Source organism: Ammospiza caudacuta, chromosome 4 (genome assembly GCF_027887145.1).
Source record: "Ammospiza caudacuta isolate bAmmCau1 chromosome 4, bAmmCau1.pri, whole genome shotgun sequence".
NCBI lineage: Eukaryota > Metazoa > Chordata > Aves > Passeriformes > Passerellidae > Ammospiza > Ammospiza caudacuta.
Window position 1 is genome coordinate 7152214 of NC_080596.1, and position 12051 is coordinate 7164264.

Consider the following 12051-nt stretch of genomic DNA (forward strand, 5'->3'; position numbering starts at 1 on the left):
CCATCAGCAGGGGTGTTAGTGACTCCCTTACTGCCTTTCTGCAGAGAGACACTTTTTCCCTTGCTTTTTGGTAATCCACCCTGCCTATCCAATTTTGTCTTTTACATTGGAGCAATTAAAATCTAGATATAAACACTGGACATTCACAGGCAAAGCTTCTGAAGAACTTAAGGCTTTTGAAATAATTGCAGACATCTCTCCACTTTGACAGCATTACTTCAAGATGATATGTCCTTTAAGTTTACAAAAAAAAAAAGTCATTATGTCAGAGATGCTGTATCTAACAGTTCAGTTTGGAACAAAAATTTGATAGCATGGTTCACTGACAAAAACTTGGAAGGTTGTGATGAAAATCTTGATAGAGTTTTAAGCATTTTACAGCACCAAAATAAAGAAATACAGCTGCTCAAAATAGCATAATTTTTTACTTATTAAGACAGAGTTTCCCCTGCCCAAGGCAGGATTTTTTTTTAAGACTTGATAAAGAGGTCTACTAGCTTTAGCTATTTACATACATTTGATCCTTCTGAAGTAATGAAAACATTAATTGTTGTTATTTTGACTTGATGGTAGTTTGTCCCCTTTTGTACCTCTTGCACGAGGTACACAACCCTCAGGACTCTGACAGGTGTTTGTAGAAGTGACTTTGTTGCACCAGAGAGTACAACAGTAGTGAAAAGTATTTGAATATTTGAGATAAGGGATTTTAAAATGAACAGCTGTGGCTTTCTGCTCCTTGTTAACATGTTTTGACAAGTGTAATTTTCTGTCAGCAATAGATCTTATATAAATCAGCCTTCATGTTTTGGAAGATAAATGTTTTGCTTGCTTCTGAGCAGATGAAATATATCCACATCATTAGAAATAGGAGTTTTAGTTCCTTCTCAATTGGAATGATGCTTTGTTTTCAGATGTCAGCACAAGAATTGGGCCATAACCAGTTAATGTCATTAAGTTATTAAGTAAATGTCATACTTGGCATGTGAAAGTATACACTGCTTCTTCAGGAAAGAAAGATTCTGTCTCCATCATTAAATTTGGTCAATTTTCTTAGAGAATAGAAATTTCCCTATATACTTACAGTTAATCAATTTCAAAAGCCTTTTCAGTCTTTACATAACTGTGTAGCACAAATACAAATTGGCTGAAGAATGAGGTTTGGGGATTTTGCATGTCTGTTTAGCAATAATGAAGCTTGAAAGAAACAGCTTAACACAAGCTCTTGTGAGTTTGGTTTCATGCAGTTCCAACCATCTTTTTTAGATACTTTTTATTCTTGACTTCACTTCTTCCCTAGTCCTTTTCCCTTAAAATACTTCTGATTTCTGTTCTAAAGTACCTGAAAGCTGTGAACACACAGAGCATATTCTGACAGTGAGCAGAGCACATTCCCTCCCCTTCCCCTGCTTTCCTTTTTTAGCTCCTGTGCATCCCTAATCATGGAAATCAAGGTACTGGGGAAGGGGCTTGCCCTGAAATGGAGGTGTTGGCATTGGGCTCACTGCCATTTCCATTTCTCCATATTGGCATGGGTTTCATGGCAGTCCCAGTAATTTGTAGGCTGATTGATGACTGTCCTTTAGAGTCCTGGCTGCTGGCTGCCTGTGCAGCAGCATGAGCCCTGGAAGCATGCCATGCCTTATTTTCTTCAGAAGAACACCAGGAGGATGTGGGATAGATCTCTTTGTTTGTGGGTGAAACACAGACACATGATGCATAAGACCATCTTAATTTTCCACTGACTTGAGCTTTTATGGGAATGTCACCTTACCCAATAGAGGAAACATTTACAGCACAGAAAAAAAGCCAAACCAGGCTAAACCAAAAAATCACTATGAAAATATGAAGGTAAATGCTGATAATATTTGTTTTTATTAAAAAATAAGTCTGAACCTAAGGACACACTAAGCAAACACTCAAAAATAGTGTTGTGGGAAATTGTTATATAGTAGGGTAAGTCTAAAAGAGTCATATCCAGTCTGAATCCTTGGATAGTTTAATGAAGGTCAGGTTTAAAAATAATCGATGTGAACAATTGGATTGCAGAATTTTGCAACATAGTTGGTTTTGGGTTGGTGTGGTTTTCTCTGTATCACAGCTACTGTGGCTGCAAAATGAAGTTTGCACTAGCTCAGCATAGTTTGTGTGTGCATGACCATCTGATCTGTGTCAGCAGTTTCTCAAAGTGACTGCTACAAGCACAGCATGCTCAGTGGACTTTGAAGAGCTCAGGATTCTTCCACCATCTGTATTTTAATGTACCACTTAAAGCACGTGCAGACTGTACATGCTTGTGCTGTTTTGTGCCTCTGAGCATGCCAGTGCCCCACTGTTATCTCTGCCACAGTGGACCTGCTTTCTTTTAAAAATGCTTGTACTTCCTATGGCTACAAAATAGTCCTGGAAAAATGAACCCCTCCAAAGTAATGGGGGGAGTCCTCTGAGAAGTAAATTGCCACTAGTTTCACTCAGGTGCCTGTGGGGTCTGTACTTCAGTAGCAAGAGAATTGTCTTTTTTGCAGATTGTCAGAAAATTCAGCGCTTTGTCATAGCAAATCAGTATTTTTATGTAGTATGGTATTATAAGCCAGCTTGTAGTTGCTCCTTTCTTCTCTAGTTTCACTCCAGAGCAAGGCTAAATGTTGTCCCATGTGGTATTCTAGTGGGCTTTTGTAGGGCATCTGTCAGTAAATTGAGCATAGGTATTGCAGACAGCAGCCTGACAGGTCAGGTTTTGGCTGTCCTGCTTTTTGTTTGTGTCCCTGGTTGAAAAAGCCTCATGTTCACCATTATGGTAGTCACGCTTTTACATCTGAAAGTCTCATAGAGAGAAGTTATTCCTGCTTTGCTGGAGCACCACAGTCACCTGAGGGGCATGTCTTCCTGGAGCATAAAGCCCTGATTTTTATCTGTAAAGGAATAAGTGGAGTGTTGGAGATGTCAGCAGAAGCATGTGAGGTTAGACTAGTAAAGTTTTTGATGTGTGTTGGTCATTAGCATTACCTAAACTGACTTTTTGTGTTCAGGCCTTGCTGTTGTAGAGAAGCTGAATTTCTTTATGCACTCCATCAGCCCTTGGTGTTGTGCTGAGCAACATAGCTTACTTCTGTGCAGTGTTTTGGGGTATTGCAGATACTCTAATTTGCTTTTAATGGACATTTTCATTGATCCATATTGTTGCAGCATGCTCCCCTTCCTAATGACGGACTGAAGCCAGCTGTGTACCATCCTATTTTAAAAGTTCTTTTGTTTTTTATTCTTTTATTTCTTATTTATCCAACAGGGTGGTCTGAGTGCCCAAGCTTTTGTTCGCATTGAAATAGAAGATGTTAATGACAATCAGCCTGTGTTTGAACAAGACACCTATGTGACAAGTATCAGCAGTCACACACAGCCAGGAGCAGAAATCATCAATGTTGCTGCCACAGACAGAGATTCAGGAATATTTGGCATTGTCACATATGAACTGGTCCCGGGAGAATTTTCTTCTTTTTTCACAGTGGATTCATCCACAGGTAGTGTATGTGTCTATGATTCAGAAAGGTTATAATTATACAAGATAAATATTCTCCTTAATTTTGCTTTTTTGTATTTGGAGTTATGTCACAGGGGTGAAACTTAGATTCTGATGGAAGATAATTCTAGAGGTAGATGGAGGATTTAGGTTTAATGTGAAACTTTTGCATTTACTGGAATAAGCAGGAAAATGGAAAGCATGGTACGTGACAGCACAATGAAGGACAAGCAGCATGCCACATATCCACTATTTTCAGCCCTAAATCTATAGATCATTGTAAGAAATAATAAAATATTGCTTTTTTACAAAAATATCTGCATTTCTAAAATTCTTAGGGCTTACTCTTGAAGATGAATAAAACACCCTTCACAATGTTCCTCCTTTTATTTCTTTTCTATTTCTGTTCTAATCTTCCTCTGTACTGTGCAAGGATAAGTCCTCATTCTGCTCAGTCTTACAAGGCATATTTGCCTCCCTGTTTGATTCAATGTTTAGCTTTATAACTGTGCTTTTCAATAAGTTATTGACTAAACTGAAATTGCCATTTTTCTTGAGGGCCAGCCCTTGCATGTGAATGTATCCTGATCAACAGATGGTCATGGCACAGATTATTTATATGTTTAAGATCTTTTTAGGCTCTGATACATTTGTGTATATATTAGGTCTTTGGCATTCAAAATCTTGCAAGGTTCTATTCTTTCTAATAGGTGTCTATTTTTACACAATTCCCAAAACATTCTGATGAACAGAAAAACTAATCTTCTTAGGAAGTTAGGCTGCTTGTCTGGGCTATTTCAGAATTTATTTAACTATGGACTTTTAACTACCTGTCAAGTCAGGTTCTCAGGGGCATAACTGATGTCAAAAATACGTAGGTCAGTCAATAATTAGGGAGCTGGATCTCCACAGGCATTTAACTGGTCATTTTAAAACTGTCCCATCAGGCTTGTTGACGAGAGCCCCTGTGGATCACATTAGCAGCACTGGCTTTGCAGCAACCCTCTGCTGAAAGAAAGCCTTTTGAAAGGTTTCTTCCTTGGATTGTGACCTTTTGGCCTCTCTTTCCAGTTTGGCACTTTGTATAGGAAAAATGTCTTGCTTAATGATGAAGACTCTATAAGCTTGTAAGTTACTATTACCTCATGGATCTATCATGGTATTTTATCAAAGGCAGACCAAATTCAGGGTGAAGTTGCTTGAGGTTATTATTGCTGACATTTCATGATGAGAAAAGCTCTTAGGTCAGACACTATTCCCAGCATTATAGTGCTTGGAATCTGATTGCACTTAATCAGATCTTGTGGGTAATTCACAAGGTCAGACTGTGTCTAATTTTAACTTATTAATATTAATGCTGTGGCTCTTTTTTTTCTGAATACATTTTTTCCATTTATATTCTTCCACACCTATTGAAAGTAAGGGCTTATGCTCAGTCATTGGTGAGGCAAATGATTTTTAAACTATAAGAAAAAATAAACATTTTAAACAAAAAAAAGCCCCAACCCCCACCCCCCCCAAAAAAATGCCCCCAAAACCCCAAAACATTAAAATTGCCTATATGTCACACAGAAATTTTGCCATCTTTAAGCTTGAAAACCTGTCCAGTATTCAGAGAGAGATGAAACAAGTGGCACACTGTTAGGGCACAGAGATTTTGAGCTCTTCCTCCTTCTTGTTACAACAGAGACGTTTTCCAGTGTTCATTGTACTAAAGCTGTCTTTATATGCTCTGATTTACAGCCTAGTTTAGCTGTGCCTGTCTGAAGGTTATGTGGGGGACTTCATCTAGTTAGCTGGGCAGCATTTTGTGGACAGAGGGCAACAGACAAGTATGTGAAGGAATAGGCATTCTCCAGGTGATGGGTGCTCAAACCAGAAAGCCAAATGAGATATTACAGCTTGGCCTCTGTTTTTCTGATTTTATGGATGTGCAGTCTGTTTCTGTTGTGTTCTTTATTTTTTCCACTTTATGTATGTATGGCATATTCTGTTTTATCTGCTCTTCTCATTATTAGAGGACCTGAACAGAAGGACAATGATGGTGTTGGAGAATTCTGTGGATTTGGCTGCCTGATAAGTTTTATTTTTTCAAATAATTTTTTCTCTTGCTGATAGAGAATTTAGAAAGGAGAAATGAAAATCAGTGCATTAGTAATTTTGACTTACTATGTTCATTTTAGCCCTTAATATTTTATGTGGACAGAGATATTCTCAGTATTATGAAATTTAGAATAATTAGTGGCAAATGGTGTGTCACATTACACTGTGATACATTAACATAATATGCAAGATGATGCTGTTGTCCATGATGTATGTAATTTTTCTCTTTTTTTGCATTTTCCCTTTTTCTTGCCATGAAAATTTCTCACTGTAATTTTCTTCAGGGATGTTTGTTGAGTGCTGCACTTAGAATATTCACTAAAAGTTGACTTTTGAATTTTTGGAAGATAAATGGATAAAACAGTAAAATAACAATTGAAAACCAAATTCTTCATTGCTATGTCTTGCTTCTGGCTCTTGTTTGTTAAAGCTCTTAGTTTTTCTGTGAGCTGTGTTCAAAATATCCTACCAGCTGGTCAACTCCTCACTATATACAAAATAACAATACTGCTTTTGATACATAGATATTATGAGGTTGAGGCACATCCAGGCTCTTTGAAGGGGCTCCATCTTTTGTTTCAAGCACTGGCACATGTGGATGTTGTAAATAGATAAATTCAGTTGGAGCGAGAAGGAACATCCTTTCATTGACCAGACTGACATTCCACTGAATTCTTTTTCAATTCTAAACAAGATTTTATTAGTTATATTTGTTTGCTATGTTAGCTTTCAGACGCTGCATTTATTGTTTTTGATATGCTCTTGTCCTCATAAATAACATTTATTATGTTTCCATTTTTGAGCAAGTCGAAGTCTTTTTCATTTGATTGATGATAGACTTTCCACAAGAAAAACCACTTTAAGAACTGTGTAACTAGAAAAATGTATGGATAGGAAACTGTAAACCAGCTCTTCTGCTGGTTCGTGACTCTTGCTATCGTTTGTTTCTAGTGTTGGTGTAAACAACATCTTGGCTTCATTATGTTGCCTTTTGTAGATATCTGATCCATGCATGATCTATGAACCGTACTCGTGAATTGATTAGAACAGGGCAAGCTGAAGAGCTCTTCTGGCTAAGAAACTGTTTGAGCTATGTTTGTTTATTTTCCCATTGTTACCTAAAAAGCTATCTGAAAGACAGTGTATTTATAGTTATGGCTGAGCTGGTAATTAAAAATGTAAGTCACAGGATGCAATCATAAGTGTGGCAGAAAACCTATGCAGTGCTTGACTTTAAGACTTCAGGATTAACAACTGAATTAGTAAACTTCCATTACAATAACTGCCTTAATACCTACCTTCACCCAAGGGCATGTAATTAATTTTACCATTGATCTTAGTGATACCCTTTTTGAGAGATTGGTAGAAAGATGGTTATCATCATGATCATTGTTCTGGTTCAGAGAAGTTGTTTGAAACCAATGAAATTGTAATCCTTGAAAATTATTCTGGACTAGTGTGACTTCATGTGTCAGTCGTCAGGTAAATAGATTGTTCATAGATTTTAAAACAAATCCCCTAGCTAGTCCCTGTGTGCAGAGAAAACTTCCATGGATGCTAAGCAAAAGGCAGCAGCTATGGTTTGTCTTCAGATGAATGTATTTGTTATTTGAACCTAGCATGAAAACCATGTAGAGAAAGTATCATTCACTCATTGGATGTTACAGCAGTATAAGCATTTAATTTAGCTTCTGTTCCTTTCAATTCTATAAGATACTTAGGCTCATGTTTCTGTGATTCCTACCTAAATTAGGTGCCTAGAACAAAGGCTATGACCTTTCTTTTGTGTATTTTATTGAGAATGTGTCTGTCAATATGGCTGATGGACCTGGGCTGGATGCCAGGTGCCCACCAAAGTCACTCTATTACTCCCCTCCTCAGTTGTGCAGGGAAAGAAAATGATGACAAAAGGCTTGTGGGTCAAGAAAAGCGCAGGGAGAAATCTCTCAGCAATTACTGTCACTGGCAAAAGAGACTCAATTTGAGGAAATGACTTTAATTTATTGCCAATCAAATCAGAGGAGGGTAATGAGAAATAAAAACTACATCATAAGACATTCCCCCCCATCCCTCGCTTTTCCTGCACTTAACTTCACTCCCAATTTTCTCTATGTCCTCTGGCCCCAGCAGTGCAGGAGGATGGGAAATGGGAACGGGGCAGTTCATCACAGGTTGTCTCTGCTGCTCCTTCGTCCTCACACTTGTCTTCTGCTCCAGCATAGGTCATTTCAGCAGGGTCCAATCCTTCAGGAACAGAATGATCCAATGTGGGTTTCCTCTGGGGTCACAAGTCCTGCCAGCAAACCTGCACCAGTATGAGTTTCCCATGGAGTCACAGACTTCTTTGGGTGTCCATCTGCTCCAGCGAAGGGTCTTCCATGGGCTGAGGGTGGATCTCTGCTCCCCTGTGGACCTCCATAGACTGCAGAGGGACAGCTGCTGTAGTGCCACATGGCCAAAGTGCCACAGCCACTCCTGTAGGGCCCACATGGCCAAACCCTTGCCACATAAACACAGTGCACTGAGATACTTGATCTTGCCATTGACTTGAAGATACTTGGACTACCCTTCTGTTATAATACTTTCTGTTACTTATTTACGCCAAAAACCACATTGTGAGGAGAGCAGACAAGCCTTGTTGCAAGAGCTGGTTAGTAGTTGAACACTTAAAAAACAGAAACATAACATAAAAAAAAATTCAGCACAGAAGGGCAACTCCTGCAAAATGAACATTCTTTTGTGGAAATTTTGACTTTAAGATGCTCCCTTTAAGATGCACTCTGATTTCTTTTCAGCAAAGGGCATCATGTGACTAAAATGTCCTGTAAAAGATTTAGAGCAGTCTAGGAGCTTAGTCTGTTGGCAAAGAATAAAAGGATGAATACACCTAAAGATCATGCAAATTTAAGAATGTATGAAGTACCTCATCCAAAGGCCAAATTGTATTCCAGAGTCTCGTCACTTTAACAGTGCCTAGTAATGGCCCCAAGAAGAGGAGTTGTGTAGAGTTTGTACAGAACAGTGCCTCACTGGTATATATTTCTTGTGGCCTTGTGTATTTTAGTGCTGTACTACTTTAATTACTACACTATGGAATTGCACATGTGTAAATGCAATTTAATGGCAAACTAACTTATAATAACCTTTGATTTGGTTCAGAATAGATTCATTCAGGTTAAGGATGCTGAAAAAATTTGTTTTATTAAAAAATAGAACTGTTTCTTAACAGCTGCATCTTCAGAAATTGTAATTGCTTTATTTTTATTGCAATACAGGTTGAAAAGTAATGTTGAAATACCAACATTTATTTTTATGGGGGAAAAACCCCAAAACTTTGCTTAACTCCATGTATTGTACACTGTTTAATATATAACAGATTGTATTAGGCATCAAAGTAAAATGGGGATGCACCCTTTCTAAAGCAAACAAGGCCCATATTTATGATGATTGATGATGTTTTCGTATGGTATTGTAGAAAAAAAAAACTTTCTTTTTAAACTACTTTTGGCATTTTCCTACAGCATGTAGTACATTTGCTAAACATATGAAGAGCTTCACATAAATAGATTTAAAATTAGGAGTGCTTTATTTTGGAACATTTTGAGGCCACTTCTTTTTTTAAACTGCAGTTTCTTCAATTACTGTCTTTTTGATCTGTCATAAGATATTTGGAATGCTGCAAATCAGTGGAATATGTCTGAGACATTGTTTAGCACAGTAAGTTTTCACCTTTGAAGAATTTTGTTTGAGTTAAATCAAACAGGGAAAAATAGAGTTATTTGTGGGCATTTACCTTCACTGAGATCTTCCCTAATGAGAAATTTATCATAAAGAATGCAGAAAATAGTATGTTGTCCTAGAAGCACACACTGTAGTAAGTGTAAGGGTGCAGATTTTGGCCCTGAAAGAATGGTGTGTAGCAGAACAGCATGAAAAAATATTCATACTGCTAGCTCCTTATGTGTCTCTTTGTTTTTCTTTTATGTATAAAAGCCAATAGAATCAACTATCTACAAAGAGAAATATTCCTACAAGCTACGTGCCAAAAACTCAACCATGCAATAGTGGAATGTATGTGAGATTATTTGTGCATGAAAGAATGCAAAGTATTGACAAAAATACTCTAGCCCACCCTCCTATGTCCTGGTTAAGCCAATGTCAACAGAAGAACCCACCAGAAGAGGCAAAGAGTGAACTTTCTTGGCATTATACAAATGTTGTGGGCTGATTAAAAAAAAAGTGGTGAAAAGGAAAAAATTATGCCCATTTCTGTGGAGGTGAATAGTGTGACATTTATTCACTAAAATTTAGATGATCAACCCTTTTCTTTGCTAGAGACTGCATGGGTCTCAGAGCACAGGATATATTTACTGTACTTTGTGTTCTCAGTTAACCTAAAGAAAAGAAGAAAGTGGCAGGTCACACCAAGGGAGCAGACAGCTGTGGTACAGTGTTAGAATGAATGTAGCAGGGAAGTGTGTGCAGCAGAAAATCAGCCCATGTAAATGAAGGGCAGCATCTGGAATGTTTTGTAATGCTCTTAATACAAGAACAGTAAATATATCTTCTTTAGCTTATAGCAGGCTTCATTCTGTGTCTGTCCTGATGTTTTTTCTACAGTACCTTCAAAGAAAGATTTTAACCATCTGTGGTTACCATGGCAGTTGAGTTGTGTTACCAGGTTGTGCAGTGAGCTTTTTTTGGATCTAGAGGCTGGCAGCTTGATTGAAAAGGTCCTTGACTGAAAAGGTCCCTGACTAAATAGACATTTTTGAAAAACTTTGATAAGTAAGTGAGGAAAGGGAACCTGTTGAGAAGGTGTGGCAGGGCTGGAGCTGAGCAGATTATGGGGGGAGGTCTCTGCCTTTGTCTTTGAAATACAGCAATTCACCAGGACAAAGTCCTGCCTGCTTACTGATGCAAGCTTTGATTTCTGGATGGACTCGTGCTTGTGTGAGAGTGTTTGCTTTGTACACAGTCAGACAGCAAACACACTCTGAGTTACTATTAGGTCAGGTGAAAGGAAATAAACCAGGGCAGAAACAAAGGAAATCTCCTTGTAACAGTGAATTCTATTTCTTCAGTTATCTGTTCTACTGAAAAAGTAGAATTTTCAGAAGGGGTTTTTGTGGTGTTGCTTGTTTGTTTGTGTTTTTTTTTAAGGGAATAATTATTTAAATATGTAACAAAACAAAATAGAGTTAGGAAGCACCTGATCTTCTAAACTGGCAAACTGTGGTCTCTAGGGATGTAAAATTTTACATCCTAATTACAAGACTTTGTTTAAAAAGCACTTGTGTAAAAGAAAACAGCCTAGATGATACAAAACCATTCTAGTGCTAAACTCATGCTTTCTTTTACTTGATATTAGAGGCTGATGCTCAGGTGGGTGTTCTGTTTGTGACTAATGGAACTGCTGTAATTAGAAATTTGTATTTTATGTGTTGATGAATACTTCTTAGCTCATTAAAACTCTCTGTAACCTATAGTATTTGAAACAGTAGCGTCATGCTTCTGGGGGAGCTGCAGTGTTAAAACTGCCTATGTTAGTTTATAGATCCAGGTACTGGGTTGTTATGTGCATACTCCATGGCCAGACTTTCATGTGCTAAGCAAATTCTTGTGATTAAACACAGTATGTTTGTGTAGTATTGGTTGTAGACACTAAGTCCTTTTATAGCTATTTCTCTTTCTAAGAGGCAAACTATGAATTGAGCACAAGAATTTTCTACAGAGGGGCTGGTGTTGAAAGCATCTGCAGTGCAGGGGTATGAGACCTGTAAAGTATAAATGTAGCTAGATGATTGCTATAGGTTCAATCAGTTATTTACCACAAAAATATTCAAACAATGAATATTTTCAAACTGAAGGAGTCCTCTTCTTTGCTGAAATGCAAACCAGCATTAGAACCATTAAATTAAGTTTTTTAAAGACTTTTCATGTGAGGTGAAGCTATGTGTATTACAGTAGGTAGATTGTAAATAACAATTTAATTCCTTCCTTCCCCTGGCCATTGTTAAACCAGCTATTCAGTGTATTTGGCAGTGTTGCTATGGTTACTATCAAGAATGCAGCTTCACTAAAAAAGGTGCATTTTAAGTACAGGTGAAATGCTAAAGCTGGAACCTGTATGCAGTGCCAAGATGACAGCACAGGCAATGAGTGGAACAAATTTAAATAGAAATGTCAAGCAGAAACACTATCATGGTTCCTTTAAAAAATGCTAATTTTAATGTTAATGCAAAATTTACACCTCCTAACTGCATTGGTCTTCTGGAGGATCACCCTATCTGTGCTCATATTGGAGTTTTTTCTGACATTTAAAAAGCAAAGTTGTGCATGCACCCCTGCACTGGGAAGCTGCTGAGTTAGGGTGGGTGCTCTGAGCAGATCAGTGGGTCAGCTCTGACCTGCACAGTAGTGAACAGCAGGTA

General features: G+C 37.8%; 1 protein-coding gene across 1 annotated transcript in view; it reads left to right on the top strand.

The window, feature by feature from the left end:
* The window catches only part of DCHS2 (dachsous cadherin-related 2), a 104399-nt gene that overhangs the window by 46131 nt on the left and 46217 nt on the right, over positions 1-12051 (top strand). The window contains exon 3 of the mRNA XM_058803703.1: positions 3284-3515. Within this exon, the coding sequence (XP_058659686.1) occupies positions 3284-3515 (232 nt within the window). The remainder of the gene's footprint in view (positions 1-3283; positions 3516-12051) is intronic.